Source organism: Onychomys torridus, chromosome 13, assembly GCF_903995425.1.
Source record: "Onychomys torridus chromosome 13, mOncTor1.1, whole genome shotgun sequence".
Taxonomy (NCBI): domain Eukaryota; kingdom Metazoa; phylum Chordata; class Mammalia; order Rodentia; family Cricetidae; genus Onychomys; species Onychomys torridus.
Genome location: NC_050455.1, coordinates 25,726,783 through 25,748,189, shown reverse-complemented (window position 1 = coordinate 25,748,189; position 21,407 = coordinate 25,726,783). Strand labels below are relative to the sequence as shown.

Genomic DNA, 21,407 nt, shown 5'->3' with positions numbered 1-21,407 from the left:
TTGGTTAATTAGGGAAATAAACACTCAGTTCTTTATATTTTTTAATCAAGTAGGAAACACAGTTCATATAATGTTATTACTTTTTGTATATTTTTTTGTTTTTTGTTTTTAGCAGCTGCTTACTGTTTTACATGGTGGATAAAGTGGACAACATCCAGCGATGGGTGGCAAGTCAAGAAGAGAAACTGTCAGTTGGTGGAGGTTCTGTGGGTGGTGCTCCCTTGGAGTTTAAGGGTTTGTTTTTTTGTTTTTGTTTTTTTTTAACTTTTTAACTTTTTATTTTCTCTCTTTACAGTATATTTTCTCTCTGTGTGTGGCTGTGTGTGTGTGTGTATACACGTACGTGTATGCGTGTGTGTGTGTGTGTGTGTGTGTGTGTGTGTGTGTCATTCAGTTTGATCAATCTTCTTCCCCTTCTTCCTCACCCTGCAGTAGCAGGGTGGCAGCGGTGGTCTCCTCCTGCTGCTGCTGCTGCTGCTGGTGGAGCTGCTCACAGGCGGCCCGCTTCTCCCTCTGCTTCTCTTGAATCTTCTTCATCTCCTCCGAGTACTTGCAGAAGGTGTGTCCGAACTTGGCCCACACCTTGTAGGGCACGGTGATGGAGTTGCGGTAGGTGGGCTTCACCTCGCTGACTCGCATAAACACGCCGTACTTGTTGGAGCCCACATCGAAAAAGAAGCGCTTGTTGTCCACAGTCAAGGAGGTGCCCTCGGGCAGCTCGGCCGGCTCCTCCTCCACTCCGTAGTCGTCGATGAGCTTGGCCAGAGCGTCACGGAACTCGATGAGCCCCTGCGCGGGCAGCGCGATGGTCTGGCCCTGCGTGGAGCCCAGGCCGGGCCCCCGGTTGACTGTCTGGCGGATGCGCAGGAAGCGGCCGCGCTGGTTCTCCTTGAGATCCATGTAGTACTTGCGGTTTTCGCGCACCAGGAACTCGCTCTTGAGCGCCCGGCGTGGCTCGTCCTGCGCCTGGGCCAGGTCGGGCGGCTGGCTGGGGCCCAGCTGCGCGTAGTGCTCGATGAAGTCGCCCAGGTAGTCGCGGAACTCCACGGCCACAGACATGGAGAGGGTGAGGCGGCTCTTGTTGCCGCCAGCGCCCACCTCGGCGATCTTGAGGAAGCGGCCCTTGGCGTTCTGCTTCACGTCCAGGTAGAAGCGCTTGTTCTGGATGTCCACCCGCTTGGAGGCCAGCTCCTGCGTCTCGTGCTGCAGCCCCCCCGGGGCCCCGCCGCCGCCGCCACTGCCGCCGCCGCCCCCGCCGCCACCACCGCCCCCGCCGGAGCCTGAGCCCGAGCCCGGGTGCCCTAGGGAGCCGCCCGAGCCCAGCGCCGCACCACCCTGCTCGCTGCCGCTGTCTCGGTCCGCCATGATGCTGCGCTCCGCCGCCGCGCCGCCGCCTGCCGCTCCGCCCGCCGCCTCAGTCGCCTCAGCCGCCGCTGCTTTCCCTCCCCGGCTCCGCCTGCTGCCGCCGCAACCCCCACAGCCAGTCAGCCACTCTCGCGAGATCTGCGGGAGAGACGAGACAGACGAGACCCGGTAACAGGGCACTGACTCCCCAGTACAGTAGCAGGACGCCCTACTGTACGCGCCCACCCGCCCGCCGGCACGTGACTGCGCCCCTTCCCCAGGCCAGCCACCCTGCCCGCCCGCCCGCCCGCCCGCCCGCCAGGCGGCGCCCACCCGCCGGCCCTCGCCCTACACCCCTCTCTGGAGGGGGGAGCGGGAGCGAGCGCCGCGTCGCAGTTCTGCTGCCACCGCAGCCTCTGCCGCCACCGCCACCGCCGGAGCGACCCGTTGGCCAGACCCGAAGCAGCAGCAGCCTCACTCGGGAGTCGGGGGCTGGGGGTATGCCGTCTTAAGCACAGAGATCAGGCCTGACTCTTGCTTTCCAGTGACCCCAAAGAGAAGACTGGGGGAGGGGCTGCGTAGCACAGCAGAGTAGGATGCAGAGGGTACACCGAGTCACGGCCTCCCTTCCCGCTGTGGGCCTGACCCAGACCCAAACCCAGACAGGGTCGCCCAACACCCGGCAGGGCTGTCTCCTACCGCAGAGCCGTGGCTGAAGAGGCAGGCGAGGAAAGAGAGGTGCTGCGGTGGTTAGCCCTTAGCTGCAGAGGGGGCTGCTGGGGACGAGGACCGGGCGCTGGCAGCAGTGGCGCGGAGCAGCAGACACCTAGCCCGTCCCTCCCCTCTCCCTCCCCTCGCTCCCGCCGCTCCCCCTCCCCGCGCACGGCAGCGGCTCTGGCCTCAGATGATCCCGCTCCCCCCTCCCCCCAACCGCAGCCCCGCACAGTCGGGCGGGCGCACTCACCAGCGGGGGGAGCTGGGCTGAGGACAGTAGCCGCACCAGGGCCGGGGTGCCCGCAGTGCCTATTCCCGTAGGCTATGCCCTTACTCCCAAACAATAATAGAAAAGAAACCCACACTCACCCCCAAACCTGCAACCAGACCCCTTTGGGACCACGACTGCTTGGCTTTCTCCCCCCTCCTCCTCCTGAGATTTGGGAAGGGGGGCACCCTGCTTAGGGCTCAGCCCAGCCTGGGTTGTCGGCCAGCTCTGCAGATGATCCAGGCCCTGCCCAGCATTCAGACCCCAGCCCACTCCTCTTTGGAAGGACCCAGAATGGAGAAGAAAACCCAATCAGGCTTTTGGAAATTCATGAACTAAAAATGTCAGGAATTTCCTGGGAAACGCAGTTCCTTACGGGATTCATTAAAGCAGGTTTGCTTACCCCTTTACTCTTCCGCCCCAAATCCCCCAAGTATCAAAAAGAGCCCCCCACCGCCCCCAGTAAAATATTAAACGATCTTGATTTTGTACAGACAGGTTACTGACCATTAACCAATCATTCTTTGGATGGGGACAGCTAAAGGGGATCTTCTGTGGCCACAGAAAGGGCCCAAGAATAAAGGAGGAGGGGCTCAGAAATAAAATTTTTTCTTAAACTATAATCCATAATCTAGGGCTTATTTTCCAACACCCAGACAGATAGTGAATGCTTTACTCCCTTCACTGCAGACTGCAGCCCTGACAGCTGTGGCAAAGCCAAGGCCTATTTCCTGAGGACCCTTGCCAATGACCCCAAACTCCACATTACTGGAGAGGATACAGATCATGCAGCCTTATCCCTGGCTTTTCCAACATAGATTGCCGCCTCTACTCTAGTAATATGCCTATTCATCTGTGGGTTCCACTCCTGAACTTCTCCTTTCCTTTCACAATAAGGAGACACCTTCTCCACTTAGCTGCAGAAAAACGGTAACTTAAATGGTTGCCCAACGGGAAAGAATTAAAGTAAGAACCGTCTAGGGACAGATGCCTTTCTAGTCCTGAGCCCGCAAAGCCCCTTAATATGGCCTTTTACTCTGGAGGCAAACCTGTCTGCTGGGTATAAATGTCTTCTGCATCTCTGTCTTTCCCATCCTCTGTCCCCAGCAAGAGCCCCATTTAGTTAGTGTTAGCCACGTTCAATACTTCCCACTAATGAGGAAGAAACAGAGCAAAGAACCCTGACCACCAAAGAGCAAACCAGGGAATCCTATGAACCAGTCTGAGAAACATGCACCTGCATTCAGTGATATCTGAAAGAGCTCCCTGAAGAGGAAGCACACTCTGAAACAGAAACCTTTGCTATGGGCCTCACAAAGAATTTCTCCTTAATTTAGACGCAATCACTTACATATAGGCCTTTTCAGTGCTCAGTTTTCTGCACTCTCTCCTCCATACCCAAGTCTGTTGGGTTAAGGGAAACAGGAACTTTTAGAGGACTTCCTGCCACAAAAACAAATTCCTGAAGACACAGAGGTGCCTATAGGCTCCCGACTTGCTCCTTGTAACAGTCAGGACCCTGGATAGACCCCGGCAACTCCAGTAACCTAACCGCTGAGTGAAAGGTATCTGCATAGAACAGAGCCGTCTTCTGCTTTGACGTGTAAACTGAGGGAAAGGTCCAGTGAAGTCCGGATCTAGACGGGCACCTGCCCTTCTTCAAGAGTTTACAAAGAACCAAACCGTACCCCTTAATGAGAGCTCAAGACAGCAAGGCCAAGGAAATTTTGATGAGCCGCCCAGCAGAGTCCCTACATTCTTCCAGGCTTGGGGTTCCAAATTGCCTTCCGGACCAAATTCACAGTTTAAATTTCTTGCTGTTCCAAACATTTATTTCCAGGGGTTCTGAAGCAGTTTGAATTTGGGTGTGCCCTGATTTTCTGGGGAAACGGGGGGGGGGGGGGGGGGGAGGTATCACCAGGAACTGACTTCTTCCTCAGACAAGAGTCAATTGATGAGGTTTCTAAGTAGAATACAAATTAAATATCATTTGCACACTTAAAGTGGGAATTTTGAGTGAAAACCAGCAAACGACTGAGATGTCTGAGTAATTATATGCTGGCTTTATACTAGTCATTGTATATGTAATTTCTACCTGTACAAGCCAGCAGCTCTTCTTTATATCTAAAAAGTAAATAACACTGAAGCTTCCTGCACAAACAATTCAAGTTAGTTAGTAGCATATTTTTACTGCTTCACCAAGAGCGTCAATTTCAGGATAAGCCTGGAAATGTGGTGTTTTTCTCAGACTAAAAAGTAAAAGGTAACTTTCCGTAGGCTACAGGTATGACATTGTCTTAAAAGGCAGCCAGGAAGGAATGAATATTAACTTACAGGATAGTCCTAAAATGTTTAGAACTTTAAGTAGAATTAAAAACTTTTATCTGCATCCTGGCTTTGAAGATCTTTAAGAAAACTGTAGATTTAAAGAGAGTTTTAGCCATTTGTTAACTACCTAAATATACTAAATTGATAAGTGAAAAACCTGTTCTAAGTGTTTAGCTCTTTGAATCTATTAATTTAATACACATAGCTGTAAGACTACTAACCTTACAATTTCATTACAATGTAGGAAACACTAAAAAGAAACGAAATATAACGTACAGCAAAATATCCATATTAATGAAAAATCATCAAAAAGAAATATTCCCCTTTCACTCAAAATTTGCTTACATTTACCTGATAAGGATTTCTAGGTCCTTTGATCCCCTTTATTAACACTATATACACATTTTTAAGAGACTCAAGATTTTAAAAAAATTTAATCACTATATATTTAACAAACTTACCCACACAAAATTTTTTTTTTTTTTTTGCATAAAGACATAGATTCTGAGATAGACCAAGAAGGAAAAAACCCTTCAATTTTCCTCTGCCTCAACTACAGGTGAATCTGATGAAATAATGTAATTCATCTTTTATTTTTACAGACAAAAATAACACAGTTATAAAGTAAAATTGAGGAGAGGCTATTTACCTCTGGGTAGTAAACTCGACTGTAGAGTTCCCAACAGAAACAACATGTTAATACTTTACAAAGCTCAAATTGCTCCTTCCCCCAAAGAGAACATTGGAACTCTACTCAAGTGCTACCTGGGCTAAACCAGACAGCCATCTCCAATACTTAAATCACCAAAAACAACGAGAATGTTAGGTTGCAAATGTTCAAAGCAGAATCCCCCATTTCTTTTTGGCTCCTACTAAGGGAATTAAGGGACAGTCACAAGTAAACCTGAACATTAGCATCATAATCATCTCACAGCACTAGCATTTCACGAATCCCTTTAAAGCAGCTTTCAATAGCCTACCTATTCTCGAAAATTAGCTTTCTTTGACACTGTATGAGTGTTTAGAATTAAAGATATGAACTAAATACTCAAATTCAGAAAAGAACTATTTAGTAACCTATAATCTTCGAATTTCCAAAAGGTTTTCATTTTAAACATCTGCAGAAGAGTTAAATTTAGCACACATTCTAAATTCCATAAAACATTCACAGAACCCGACATTTTATGGACCCCAAAGGTCCAAACAAAACCGATTCAAATGTCCAGAGCTCTCTCTTAGTCTGATACTTAAATGATTGTACTAGTACTGTACTCAAAGAACTGAAATCAGCAACTCTTGTCATACTCTAGTCAACACTCCATTTTTCAAAGCCGCAATTCCCTTAAGTCTTTTGGGCGGGGACAAAGGGGGTCTTAAAGTAAATCAAAATTTCCTTTTCCCCTCTGGCAGTCTACCAAAAGATGCCAAACCAAATCCAGCCTATAGTAAATCTCCCTTCCAAGGACATGGGACGGTAACATCGACACCGCTGCTAAAAGATGCCTTAAAGCCCCTAGCTGGACAGAAACGTAACCGGGCCCAGATCACAAGGAAACAGAGCCTCCGAGAGTCCCCTCGGAGACAACGGGAAAAGAAGGTGGCATTTTTCGGGGGAGGGGGGACGACAGCCAACAGCTCCGTTACACCTTCCTGGTCTCAACGGGCCTCTACCAAAGTTCAAGCTTATGGCAGAGATATTTGTAGGGTACCTTCTCCTACATCACAAGCCACCTCTAGTCCCACTGTCGGTCTCAGAGAAGACCCTCTAGCTTCACACACACCCCCCCCCCCCCGTCGTCGCCCCAACCCCGACAAAATCGGAGTTGGGTACTGAGCACGCAGACCAAGCACCAGGGCTATGGCTCGGGCCACCCATCCTTGGGCCTGGCTTCATGTGCGATGTCAGCACGGATTTGTTTTGCCCTTAAAAAAAAAAAAAAAAAAAAGCAAAAAACAACCAACAACGCACCTTGGGCGTGTGTAATGGGGGGGGGGAACAGGAGAGGGTTGGTAGTGGAATCTAATTTATAGATCCCTCCTTCCTCTTCCCACCTTCAAGGGATGCTGTACTGGGAGTGTCGGCCACGTTTAGCGCACTGTCCCAGGCCTCGGGGGCCACGGTGGTCTGTGGGAAATGGGGCTCAGGGATGGGGATTAAAAAAAAAAACAAAAACAAGCCCGCATCACTGATGGTCTCCAGTGTCTGCGGGGTGTGTGTGTGTGGTGGGGGGAGAACTGGATTTTCAAAGGGGGAAATGTTATGATGTTCCTTCTCGGAAGTGGGAGGGGGTTCATTCGTTCGCCAGGCCCAGGGTTTGGGGTGGTGGTGGAGGTGGGGGGGGCGTTGCTGCATTGCCTGGGTCTGCAATGGCACTCTGAAATTATTCCTGGGCCGAGAGGGCAGTTTCGGAGGACAGGGTGGGCGGCACCTCGAGTGTGACAGCGACAGCGAGCAAGGTCGCCAAGGGGCTTACCGGGGCGGGCGGGCGGGCTGGCGGGCGCTGTCCTGCCGCAGGTGAGGGAGGGCGCAGGCTGGAGGGAGGCCGGCGCGCGCGAGGCGGGCGCGAGGAGGAGGAGGAGGAGGAGGGAGGAGGGACGGGGGGAGGAGGGACGGGGGAGGAGGCGCGCGCGCACACCTGTTCCGGACGGCGCGCGAGCCGAACGGCGCCTCGCTCGGGCTCTCCGGGCTGAGCCGCGAGGAGGGCGGGCTGCGGGCGGGGGCGGGCCTCGAGGGGGGGGGGGGGGAGGGGGCGGAGGCGGCGGCCGCGCGGCGGGCTCCGGCCTGGCTGGCTCGCTCCGGCTCCGGCTCCGGCTCCGGCTCTGGCTCCGGCTCCGGCTCCCGCGCGGGCAGGCCGGGCTGACACCCCGCTCCTCCCGCTCGCTCTCAGCCCCCTTCGGCTCGCTCTCTCCTTCTCCTTCCCCAGCGGGCTCCGCTCGTTGCCGTTGCCGCCGCCGCTGCCGCCGCCGCCGCCACGGCGAGTCGTGGCAGCCAGACGTCGGCGCGTAACCTCGGCGCTCCGTGCGTGACTCCCGGCGACGTCAGCGCGCGCCCGGCGCTGCACACCCGCGCACCCCCCCCCACTCCTCCCTGCCTCCCTCCCTCCCTCCCGTGGCTCGCGCTCGCGGCTCCGTGGCGGCCGCGGGAGCCCGGCGCGCTCCCCGCCTCTGCCTGGCACGCGTGAGCGCGCCCTCGCCGCGGTTGGCGCGTCAACACCGCAGCCCAGGCCCCAGGGCGCGTCCGAGAACCGGCTTCCCCCCCACACACACACACTCCCGGTGGTCGCTCTCTCCCCACCCCGCTCCCGGGACGCCCCTCGGGGACTCATCCCTCGCCGGCGTTCTCGAGGCCCAGGCCCGGGGCTGGGGCCCGGGTGGAAAGCCTGAAGGGCCTGCGCCAGCTCCGCGTTAGGGCCTCAGCGTCACTGCGGCTGCAGCCGCCACCTCGTCACACGCCCCCTCCCTCCACCCGGCTCAAAGGCAGCGAGCCTTTCATCTCCCCGGAGGGTCTCACCTTGGCCTTCAGACGCCCGCCGAGAGGGGCCGGAGGGGCGCAGCGAGCCACAGCAGAGAGGCTAGATCAGGCTCTAGCTCCAGGAACCATTGACAGGAAGTGTGGGGTTTCTGCCCAGCCTCCCACGCAGTGTAGGTGAAGCTGGGCCCCTTTGAGGGAATGTGACTAAGGACAAAACCCTGATAAATATTATTTATGCGTCCTTGGGCAGAGAGAGAGAGAGAGAGAGAGAGAGAGAGAGAGAGAGAGAGTAAAGGGGGCGAGTTAATTTTCATAAATTGCTATGCAAGGGTGAAACGCAGGGCTATACAATTGTCTCTTAAGGGTGTTTATGAAATCTTACCAACTTTGAGAAGAATTTTGGTGCATATGACATCTCAGTCGTCAACACGAAGTACATAGAATTAACATAGATCAGCTAATGATGATCCGCAGAATAAATGACAAACTGCTTTCACCATCTTTATTTAAACAGATCTCCAAGAGAAGTCACCCTATTGTTTAGGAAAATAAAGAGGCGAATAAAAAGGCAATTCAAAGGAAATGACCCATTACTCTTCAGCCCATATCAAACATTTTCTCGCCTCTACAGTCAATGAACATTTTGTTCCTTTTTTAAGTGCGAGAATAACTGACTTAAATAACTAAAATAACTGACCAGATTTAATAAAGTTATTTTGAATATACACGACAAATGCCCTGTCCTTAGGCAATAGAACTTTAAATTTCTTTTAATCTTCAAGAATTTTATCTAGTGAAACCTATGAGAAAAGCAGAAACTATGCACGATACATCCTGTTTTATAGATGAGAATTTCCGAGTTGGAAAAGTTAGTTAGCTGCCCAGAGTTCTAAGGACTTTCATCCATGAAGGAGAAAGCCTAAGTCATTCTGCCCACCACCCTCCAGTGTTGTCTTTAAAGTATCTTTCCATGCCCTTTTTATTATGTTGTAGATAGCGGTTAGGGGCTGAAAGGGATCAAAGGGAAGGCTTAAAAGGTTTGAACTTGGGATTTGTGCTATAGAACAGGATACTTAGTAATACACTGTGAAACAATTGAACTCACACTGAAAAAAGCAACAAAATGTTTATTAATCTCTGGTTAGAGGCCAGAAAATGAGAAGAGCTGAAGAGTGATGGATCATTTCCTTTGAGTTGCTTTTTTTTTATTCACCTCATCCTTAGGTGGCAGCACTACTATACAAATGTCTCCTAAACATAGTCTTCTGTGTCCTGACATCCTGAAGCATTTTATTCTACATGTTTCCAGTGTGGACATTAGAAGCTGGTGAAAAATACGAATTAGAGTGCTTGGGAAGTTCTAGAGAAGGCCAAAGAAACTAACAAACTTCATGGAATTATTGAAGGAAAAGCCTAGAACTTTAAGAAATACATCAAGTGTGAGAAGCAAGTGGTGCTTTTGAATGTGCCTTTTTTTAAAAAAAAAAGAATTAGAAAACAAGCCATCGTTTCACAATATTTCATTTTATCAAGTATAATTTAAAGTTGCAATCTATGTGGATGTTGGTTTTCTAATTGCATTTTTCTTCTTAAATACAGGGTCTCACTTGTAACTCTGGCTGAACCGGAACTCACTATGTAGACAAGGCTGGCCTTGAACTCAGAGGTCCTCTTGCTCTGCTTCTTAAGTGCTGGTTTCTGGCTGCAATTTTTGATTTAAGTACCATTTATTTTCAGTTATCCACTGCTGGGCCTAAGAAGATCCCCAAACAGTGCTTTATTGTTGCCCCTTATTGAAGAAACTCTTCCTGGCTTCTTTTCTGATTTCCCTACATCAGTCATGTACAAAGTAATCTTCCATCACTCAGACTCAAAGAAGTGAGAATACTGGCTGAAATAGATGTAAAGTGGGAGCGATTTACAAGTGATTCTATAGCTTAACCTCTCCCACTTTTTTTTTTTTATTTTTTGAGACAGAGTCTCATGTAGCCTAAACTGGTCTCAAACCCACTATGCCCCATATTTTTTTGAAGATAATAAATTGTGATGTGCAGAAAGTTTTTAGATCAAGTGTTGTCTAAATATGTTTGCCATAATTAATTTTGTTGATACATAATAGTTCTCTCCTTATCCCTTACCAAAGCAACCCAATAAAATTGAATTTACATGCGCTTCAAAACAGCCTGCATTAGATTTGCTGTGTACACACAGCCACCAAGGGCTATAGAAGCATGACAACCAAGAGTGGGAAATCCAATTTTTTCTGGAGAGAGGATAAAGTGTTGATAAAGCCCTTCTTGATGATAGCTTCCATCTTTCTCAAGTCAAACTTGGAGGAGGAGTCTCGAGTGAATTGGTAGTTCTCAAACTCAGCAGTATTATGTTAGGATTTTAAAGCACTTCACCGCCAGCAATCATGCAGCCTGGGGCTTTTGTTCCAAACTTCTGCCAACACTACTTTGGCAGTAGAATGTTCTGTTGAACAAAGTTTGCACGTGTTTAGGGTGTGAAGTGGTTCCTCGGGCTTTTATCTGGTTTCATTCCAGTTTAGGGACTTGAAGACAAGGGTCAGAAGCATGAGACTGAGTTCATGTGTGTCTTGAAAGAGACCAAACAATTTTGAATTTTCACTCAGACTATGATCAGCTTTTTCTTTGTTGTTGTGAGAGTTACTGAGTTGTACTTTCTTTTAGTTACTTCGTAAATATTACATGATATTGATCCAGTTCTCACCAGCAGATGAACAAGTTCCTCTCTATGGAAACTTGGGGGACCTTTCTTCATCCTCCTACCTATAACACCACCAAAATGGGTTTATTCAGATGAAACTCACTAGTTAATGTGCAGCCTCAGAGCGATGGGACCAGTAATTAAGTTTGATCTCATATATAAATTTTATATACCTGTGAGCCTCTGATTTTTTTTGGACTCAGTTGTCTAGTTTTAGATATTCGACCTACTTCTTTCCAGGCTGGAATCATTGCTTAGTGGAACATGGCACAAATGTATGTGCTAATTTGTTAAGGGGTCCCTCTTCTCTGAAGCATACAATCTATTTCCATTATTTTTTTTGCCTTTTTTTTTTTTTTTTTTTTTTAGACAATGCCTCGCTATGTAACCCTGGCTGTCCCAAAATTTGATATGCAGACCAGGCTGTCCTTGAACTCAGAGATCCACCTACCTCTGCCTCTCAAATGCTGGGATTAAAGTGTGCTCCACCATGCTTAGCTATTATTTTTTTAAAAAAATTTTTTTCAAGTTAAAAGAAAAATTCCAGGGCTGGGGAGAGATTTCAGTAATTAAGAGCACTTACTGCTCTTGCAGAGGATTTGAGTTAGGTCCCAGCACTCTTGTGGTGGCTCACAACCTTGTAACAGCAGTTCCAAGGGATCTGGTGCTGCTTCTAACCTCATCAGACTCCTTTGTGTATGTGGTGCCATACATACACCCAGACACATGTACATAAAGAAGTCTTTGCTGAATCTAGGGTGATAGTTTTAGCCATCAAACACTGTAGGAGTAGAAATTTAAGGATAAAATTTATTGACCTTTTTTTTTTTCTTTTTCTTTTTCCTTTTTTTTTTTTTTTTTTTTTTTTGAGACAAAGTCTCACTGTATAGCTTTGGCTAGCCTGGATCATGCTACATAATCCAAGATGCTCTTAAACTCACAGAGATTCACCTGTCTCATGCTCCTGAGTGCTGTGATTAAAAGTAGGTGTCACTAGGCCTTGCTGAAAGTAACAGATACTAAAGCAATACAATTGTCTCATCCTTACTATAATCAATGGAATATCAATTTCTAGGCTACAGGTACAGTAATTTGAAAGTGTTGGATGTCCTGGATACTTTTCCCAAGGGGGTAAACTTCTTTAAATTTTTTCTGAAGTTACATTGTGTGAATGTGTATGCACAGCCATGGCACATGTTTAGATGTCAGAGGACAGCTTGTGGGAATGAGTTCTCTCTTCTACTTTGTGAGTTCCAGAGATCAAAAACAAGTTGTCAGACTTGGCAGCCTTTACCTGCTGAGCCTTCTCACTGGCCCCAAGAGGGTGTAACTTCTTCTTTATAGCTTTTCCTTTCCTTCTTTTTAAATTCAATTTAATTTTGTGTTTTGGAGGGTTTTGTTATTGTTGTTGTTGGTTTTTGAGACATGGCCTTGCTATATAGACCTGGCTGGCCTGGAACTCACAATGTAGGTCAGGCTGGCCTCCAACTCAGAGCAATCCACCTGCCTCTGCCTCTGCCTCACCAGTGCTACGATCAAAGGTATAAGTCATCAAATACAGCCTAAAAGTAATACAAAAACAGACAAAAACAAATTCATATATTAAAATCAGCATATGGATGAGCTGAGATATGGACAGGAAAGCTAGGCCTTTCCAAAGTGTAAATCTGTGTATTCAAAGTTGCTGGCATTTTACAGTGACTGTGAAATTCTTCTGCTGCCTCCTTTAGAACATCACTGTGCTGCCTGGATCAAGACTAAATACATGTAGCTCACCTCTGAGTCCAGCCCAGGCCATTTTACAACCTAATCCAGTAGCACTTCGTGACCAGATGGATGTCAGCAGAATTTCTATGTTGAGTAGAATGTTTCAGGGGGAGGCAAAGCAATAATTCAAATACAAATAATGTGAATACAAAGTAAGTTCAATATCTTTTGTGTTGTAATCATCTTTATCTTTTTTTGTTGTTGTTGTTGTTGTTAGATTCAGGAGGTTGAACATGGGGTCTTACGTGTGCTGCATGAGTGTTCTACTACCAAGCTATGTGTACCCAGACTGTTGGTCTTTTATTTTTGTGTGAGTGCACTTTAATTCATGCTTGTATATAATATGCAGAGGACAGCTTTCGGTGTCATGCTTAGGAACACCATCCACCTCCTCTGAGCCAGGGTCTCTCATTTGCCTGGAGCTCACCAACTATAGGCTATAGTGACTTGGTCAGCAAGCCCCACATTGTCTTGTCTCTGCCCATCCGCAGCATAGGATTAGGAATGTGTACCAGGCACTCAGCATTTTAAATGGGTTCTGTGAGGAGTGGATGAAGTCTTGAGGAATATGTATTGTTGACAGGCATGGCCATGTTAAGGACACCAATGCCTGAGACCCATGGGAACTGGTCGCCATGCTGATAATGCTTGACAGTGTGTGCAAAAACTAGCACCTCCAGCGTCTTCCTCCCCCTGACTGCAACCTGAGGCTTTATTACAGAGACCTCCCACTGAGACTAGCCAATCCCTCCTGTCGTGTTGTGCATAATAAAAGGACTGAGTTGCCAGGCTGTGTTGTAGGTGCCCTCTCTCAGAGCAGGTTCAACCCACTGATTTCCAGCTTTTATGTATGTGTGTCTGTCCTTCCTTTATTCCTGCATCATCCCAGTCAGGCTTCCTGGACCAAGCTATGCAGGAGGCAGCAGGGTTCTGGGTATCAAACTGTTATTCCCTGTATTTGCAAGGCACTACCTCTCCAACCCTCCCCATTCTTTTTTAAAAATTCTTTCATAATTTCATGTGGATACGCAATGTGCGTTGACAGCATTCTCCCCGTTATCTTCTCCTTATGACCTCCCCCTCTCACTGAACCCCTTCCTCCCAACAAATGTCCCTTCTACTTTTATGTCTTTCTTTTCCCATTTAACTAAAGTCACTTGAGCAAGAATGCTTTACTAGTGGCCCTACCACTAAGGAATATGACTTCCCTTCCCCCAGCAACCATTGGCTGCCTACAGCCCCTCTCGGGGAGATGGGCCTTATGAGCCCCCGCCCCACCTCGCCCCATGAGGAGATGTTGACAGGCCACTTGTCACCTCCAGAAGAAAGTGTTTCAAAACCAGTCCTTCCCATTTTCTGGCTCTTCATTCTTTTTGCCCCATCTTCCATGATGTTTCCTGAGCTTTGGAGGAGGTGATGTAGATGCTCCCTGTAAGGCTGAGCAGTCAACAGTCACAACAGCCCTGTGACCAGTTATAATTCTCTGCATTAATCATGGCCCATTGCAAATAAGTCTCTAACCAAGTCTGAGAACATGAATTTATGGGTATAAACATAGATATGTAGAAGGCAGTTTGACACCATGTTCATTTAGCAAAGCAACAATAGCAAGTTCCCCTCTCTTGAGCAGGTAACTTCCCCACCTGTAGGCTTTTGACCAGGTTTATAATACCAGGAATGAATTCCCCTGTGGTGTGGACCTCAAGTCTAATGACAAAGTGGTTGGTTACCCCCATAACAGCCATGCTGCTACTATACCAGAAAGTGCATCTTGCCTGGGAGGCTGGTATTATAGCTTGCAGGTTCACAGCTGAGTAAGATCAGTGGTGACCTTTACCCCCCTGAAGCCTGCATAGTGTCTTTGGGAGCTAAGAAAGCCAAGCAATAGGGAGGAGGCTTCTAGCTTGCTTTCTTTATGTCCTGCAGCTAAAATGTGTGCTGCCTTCTGCTGGAGGGTCTGTCATGTACTTCTGGTGAGCAGGCAAGAGCAGCACTAACTGTCTATATTGTTTGAGGAATCTCGAGGGCCTCACTGGCCAACAACTCATAAGGTGGTATTCCAAACCTGGCACTAGAATTTTCACTTAATAACCCACAGCTTTCACAAGCAGCATTATCGTGTGTGTGTGTGTGTGTGTGTGTGTGTGTGTGTGTGTGTGTATTTAAAATAATATATAATTTTTATAAGGCCTCACTATGTAGTCTCTGCTGGCCTGGAAGTCATTCAGAACACGCTGGCCTCAAACTCACAGAGATTTTCCTGCCTCTGCCTCCCAAGTGCTGGTATTTATTTTTATTATTATTATTATTATTATTATTATTATTATTATTACTACTAGTGCATGTGTGTATATGTGCACCCACAGCAGGTCAGAGGGCAAGTGACTGGAGTTGGTTCTCTACTTCTACCATGTGGATCCCAGGGACTGAACTCAGACTTGGTGGCAGGCCCCTTTACCCATTGAGCCGTTTATCAATCCTCCGTTATATTTTAAATGAGCCTTTAAAATAGGTTTACATACGTCTTTTTCATACATTCTTCTTCCTCATTGCCTTAGTTCCCCATCCAGCCACCTCCATCCCCACTTAAATATTTGCACTGCTGGTACCCTCCCTCTCTACCGACTGAGCTAGTCAGGCACATCCTCTCTGCTTTAAAATCTCATGCTCCTCCATCTGCCCACCTTTAAGGTCTCCCCTCCCACCCCCAAGCACCCCTTTTTACCTTCCTGGCCTCTTCAGGCTCCCCATGTTAAGCATACAAATCTAAACATGTGAAGCCAGGGTCTGCATTTGAAAGAGAACATGCAGGGCTATGTCTCAAGACCTAGGTTACTTTGCTCAGTAAAATATTTTCCAGCTCCATTCATTTTTCAGAAAATTTCATGAATTTTTCTTCAGAGCTGAATAAAGTTTCATTGTATGTGTCCCATATATGTATCTCATTTTCTTTTTTTAAATTTTTATTTTTTTCCAGGCAGTGGTGGAACACACCTTTAATCCCAGCATTCAGTAGGTAGAGGTAGATAGATCTCTGAGTTTGAGGCCAGCCTGGTCTACACAGTGAGTTCCAGGACAGCCAGGGCTACACAGAGAAACACTGTCTTGAAAAACCAATATATATAATATGTACATTATATATTATTATTTTTCATTACATGTACGTGAAAATGTCTATGTGCAGGTATGTGCACTTCTGAATATAGGTGCCCACAGAGTCCAGAAGAGAGTGTTGGATCCCCTGGAGCTGCAGTTACAGGTAGTTTGAGCCACACAAGTGGGTGATGGAAACCAAACCTAGGTCTACCTAAGAGAGGTACGTGTTCTTAACCACTGAGCCATCTCTTCAGCACCACATTTAAAGTTTTAAATTACATTTATTTATTTATTTCTGTGTGCATGCATACAACTTGCAGGATTTGATTTTCTCCTTCTACCATGTGGGTCCTGGGGAATCAAACTCAGGTTGTCAGGTTTGGTGGGCAGTGCCTTTACCCACCAAGCTATCTTGCAAACCCACATACAGGAGCCCTTTAATTTTATGAGCTCCGGTTTGTCAGTTATCAGCCTTATTATTTCTCAAGTGCATAGAGCCTTACTCAGAAAGTCCTTAACTCCCTACCCCCTCTTTTTTTTTTTTTTTTTTTGAGTCAGGATTTCTCTGTGTAGCTTTGCGCCTTTCCTGGAACTCACTCTGTAGCCCAGGCTGGCCTTGAACTCACAGAGATCTGCCTGCCTCCGCTTCCCGAGTGCTGGGATTAAAGGCATGTACCATTACCACCCAGCCCTTTTCTCTTTTTTCAAAAGATTTTTTTGAGTCAATCTGCTAAATTGCCCAGGCTGGCCTTAAGCTCACTCTGTAGCGCAGGCAGGCCTTGAACTTGTGATCTACCTGCTTCTTGCATAGCTGGATTAGAGGTCTGCACCACCAGACTAGACTCTTTTAACCTTTTGCTTTGAGCCAGGGCCTCACGTGAGTACCCAGGCTGGTGTTACACTTGCTACGCAGTCTAAGACGGCCTTGAACGCCTCATGGTCTTCCTGGTCCTCCCTCTTCTACCTCCCAAGTGCTGCGATTACTGACATCCAACACCGTGTATGGCTTCTTTTTATCTTTTGAGTACACCTTCTCTTCTTGTCTGCTGAAATACTGAAACAAAATTAATTAACAAATGCAAATGCAGTGCTTAATTTTTATTTCCTAGATGTAAATCAATATTACTTAACTGTGTGTAGGATGATATGTTTTTAATTACTATTTTGTAGTCCTATCACTAGACATGTTATAGTACAGCTGATGTTTAGATTATATATATTATGCATGTGTGTGCATATATATATATATATATATATATTTAATAATTTAAGTTTTAAAATTTTATGTGGATGAGTATTTTGCTTGCATGTATGTCTGTGCACTACTTGTGTGTCTGATGCCTTCAGAGGGCAGAAGTGGGTGACAGATCCCCTAGAACTGGAGGTACAGACAGTTTTACCAACCAGGTGAGTGCTGAGAATTGAATCCAGGCCCTCTGGAAAAGCAACGAGTTCTCTTACCCACTGAGCCATCTCTCCATGCCTCCTTCCCTTTTTCGAAACCACTCTGAATTTCATTCTGGAAAGTAGGTATAATACATACTTATTTTTTTTTAAGATTTATTTATTTATTATGTATACAGCATTCTGTTTGTATGTATGTCTGCACACCAGAAGAGGGCAGCAGATCTCATTACAGATGGTTGTGAGCCACCATGTGGTTGCTGGGAATTGAACTCAGGACCTCTGGAAGAGCAGTCGGTGCTCTTAACCTCTGAGCCATCTCTCCAGCCCTACATACTTACTTATAACATCAGGTCTAATTCTTGGAACCCTTTGGTGTTTTATCAGTCAGGCTTGTTATCTTGAGTCAGTTATCAAACAGTGTGTACCAAATGCTTATTAGTAAGATGTCATTCTAGATTCTCAAACCAAACAAGATCTCTGATATCATGGAGCTTTCAATCTATATAAGACAGCTAATAAACATATAGATATTATAATATCTGTAGATATTATAGACAATGCTAGACAATAGTAAGTACAAGAATGAAAAGAAAATAGATGAGGGAAAGAATGTCCACATGATTGTGTGCGAATGTGTGTGCACCTCCTACCTTATATTTTAAATCAAAGAAGCCGCTCTAAAGAGGAAGCAACATAGTGATCAAAATAGCCATTGGAGCAGGTGGGAGATGTTCTAGGCATTATGAACAATTTATACCACAAACAGGTATAAGCCAAATAACATCCTTTATTATAATATATATATATATATTAGTTTTCCCTTGAGAGACAAAGGTTTTTAGGAGCTTCCGAATACTTCTTATGTTTGCCAACGTCATTCATTTAATATCACCATTACTCTATCAGGATGACTCTATTATTTAATATAAGATTTATAATTTGCTACAGTTACAGATTCACAGTCCTTTATCCATGGTTCCAAAATCCAAGAAAATTTTTTTTAATTTGGTGACAAAATCATATTGGAATTGATATAATCTGTTTTAAGTCTTTATTTCTTCCGTTTTGTGTGCCTACTGATAGAAATATTAATGTACGATTAAGGATTGCTGCTCAGAACACCATGTTCAGTAAGATGTAGATAACATTACATTCTTAAATACGAGGAAAAATTAAAGTTCAAAAAAGACATCTACTCTCAAGAATTTTGGATAAAAGATTGTAGACCTGTACCAGATTTCTTCTTAATTACTGGCTAAATATCATAATCAATGTTACCCCTTTTATTTTTTTTTTTCATTTTTTGATATGGTCTTGCTATATAACCCAGGCTGGCCTGGAACTCACTATGTAGTTTAGATTGGCCCTAAACTTTTATTATTTATTTGTTTGTTTGTTTTTTTCGAGACAGGATTTCTCTGTGTAGCCCTGGATGTCCTGGAACTCACCAGACTGGCCCCTTGCACTCAGGTCCACCTGCCTCTGCCTCCAAAGTACTGGGATTAAAGGCATGTGCCCCCCGCTGCCTGACTAAGACCGGCCTCAAACTCTCGATCCTCCTGCCTCAGCATTCTGAGTGCTGGCGTTCTAAGCATGTGCCAATAGACGTTTTCATTCAAAAGTATAATTACATTTGCACTAGTTGCCACCTCATTGCTGTAAGAAAGTACCTGACAAACGAGACTTATGGAACAGAGGGCTATTTTAGCTCATAGTTTGGGGACAGAGTCTAGCATGGTAGGCAGTCGTGGTGGCCAGAACAGCTGTGGCAAAGGATTGTGAGGTTGCTGGTGGTACTGTACTGCTGTCAGGGAACAAGGAGAGATGCATGCTGCTTTTTATTCCATCTCTGACACAAGCCATGAGTGGTGTCCTGTAGTTGGAGTTTTCTCCAGTCCCGCTCAGACCTGCAGCCACTCAGACCCAAGTAAACACACAGACTCATATATTATTTAAACTGTTTGGCCTCATGGATCAGGCTCCTTGTTATCTAGTTCTTATATCTTAAATTAACCCATTTCTATTAATCTATAAGTTGTCACATGGCTTGTGGTCTACTGCTACCTTACATCTTGCTTCTCATGGTGGCAGCGGCTGGCAGCATCTCTTGACTTGGCCTTCCACCTCCCAGAATTCTCCTCTCTCCTTATCCTGCCTACACTATACTTCCTGCCTGGCTACTGGCCAAACAGCGTTTTATTTATCAATCAATCAGAGCAACACATTCACAACATCCCCAGCAGTGTCTTCCCACCTCAGTTAATTCTCTTTAGAAATGCCCTCACAGACACACCCAGAGGTTTGTCTCCTTGTTGCATCAAAATCCTGTCAGGCTGACAATCTTGATTAATAATCACAAGTCCATTCCTTGTCAATTTGACAACTACAAACACATAACCAATTTTTTTTTCTTGGGGCTGGAGAGATGGCTCAGTAATTAAGATCACTGGCTGATCTTTCAGAGGACCCAGGTTCAATTCCCAGCACCTACACGGCAGTTTACAACTGTCTGTAACTCCAGTTCCAAGGATCAGACACTGTCACACAGACATATATGCAAGCAAAACACCAATAAAATAAATACTTTTCCTTTCATCTGTTATTTTTGTGTGCACCTGTATGATGTGTGTACATGACTGTGCACATGGACGTCAGAGGACCACCCTCAGTTCTCTCCCTCCACCTAAGTCAGAGGACAACCCTCAAGAGTTGGTTCTCTCCTTACACTATGGGATCCAGGGGTCAAAATTGAGTTGTTAGATTTGAGTGGCAAGCACTTTACCACCGAATCATCTTGGTGGCCGCACCTAACTTTTCCTAATTTTTAAGCCATAACATCCATCCCTGGTCCTTAAAGTTGCATGTTTATTTAATAGTGAAAAAAAATGCATTCAGTCCATCTCTGTGACTCCCTAAAGTTTTATCAGTTTAAGTACTCAGTGCAGAATTCTACTGAGACTGGGGAATCTCTTGATTGCGATCCTCTGCTACATTAAAAAAATAAATAAATCGGGAGGCAGAGGCAGGTGGATCTTTGTGAATTCGAGGCCAGCCTGGTCTACAGAGCGAGATCCAGGAAAGGTGCAAAGCTACACAGAGAAACCCTGTCTCGAAAAAAAACTAACTAACTAAATAGATAAATAAAAAGAAAAAACAAAAAAAATTTACATACTTTCAACACATAGTGGTACAGGAATAAGAATTCCCATCCCCAAAGGAAGAAACAGGGGCAGAGCAAGGAAATGCAGGACTAAGGAAGACCAGAACCTAGCAGAGCAAACACTAAATCCTGCAGCTTCATATTCTACACTTGGGGCATTGGTAGCACCATTTGTCAGACATCTCAAGGTCCTGGAGTCTCCAACATCTTGGAGTTCTTATTGCAGCTAAGGTTGCTTTCCCACAGTTTTGCAAAATGATCTCTCAGGGTCTCCTTGTAGGGAATCTGACCCTGCCACACCCCACCTGGCCTCACTGGCTTTCTAGAACCTTGAAGCAAGCCTCTATGACCCCATAACACTTGCATGCCTACAAGACCAGCAACAAGTGGATGATGCCATCAAATTTTGCTGGCAGTTTGATATATAATAGGATTTTATTCTACCACAGCTATGGTGGCCACTGTGTACTTTAGAGGCTAAACCTGGGAAAACACTTCCCTTGGGGGTTGGCTCTCCATTTACTCTCTCTCCTTTCAATTAGGTTTAAATTTTTACCAGCTGGAGGTTTGTGCTAATCTCTGTAACAGTTACAGCTACTTTCTCTGTATCCTCCTTGTCAGCAACTTTTTCTATTTCGCTTGTTGCTGTATCTCACTGTAAACCTGGATGTGAGCAGTGAGCAGTGATCATGACATAGCCTGAATTCCATGCTGTCTTAATATTTTCTCTGTCAAACCAATTAGTTCATTCCTTTTGACTTCAGCCTCATTCAAGTTGTCATAACACGGGAAGAATATGCAATTATGTAACACGAATGGCCTCTAGTCCAATCCCCAATAGAATTCACGTTCGCCTTTGAGGCCTCGTGAGCTAGGTGCCCATCCGTTCACATTTCTTTCAGCATTCTGGTGTTTTGAACTCTCATCAGAAAAACCATGAAGTTCTGATTCCTGAAGTCTAGGCTTCTCTAGCCTGCAGCTCCAAACTCTTCCCCATTCCTCCCACAGATCAGTTCCATAAGCCTTAAGCCTGAGAACCAGAGGATCAGGTTTATCTCAGCAGCAGCCCTGCCTTTCAGGACCAACTTTCTGCTTGGCTAGTCTTGTGGCTATGACCAGAT

General features: G+C 46.1%; 1 protein-coding gene across 3 annotated transcripts; it reads right to left on the bottom strand.

Moving 5' to 3' along the window:
- Positions 1-374: 374 nt before the first annotated feature.
- Positions 375-8,250, bottom strand: Pura (purine rich element binding protein A). 3 transcript variants are annotated; one of them, XM_036205291.1, is made up of 2 exons: positions 8,166-8,250; positions 375-1,503 (listed from the first exon to the last, which is right to left on the bottom strand). In XM_036205291.1, exon 2 carries the CDS (start codon positions 1,363-1,365, stop codon positions 400-402), a length of 966 nt encoding a protein of 321 aa, XP_036061184.1. In that variant the 5' UTR covers positions 1,366-1,503; positions 8,166-8,250; the 3' UTR covers positions 375-399. The 3 variants fall into 3 exon arrangements, with proteins under 3 accessions (XP_036061184.1, XP_036061182.1, XP_036061183.1); XM_036205289.1 differs by lacking the exon at positions 8,166-8,250 and adding an exon at positions 7,129-7,224; XM_036205290.1 differs by lacking the exon at positions 8,166-8,250 and adding an exon at positions 2,044-2,186.
- Positions 8,251-21,407: the final 13,157 nt, after the last annotated feature.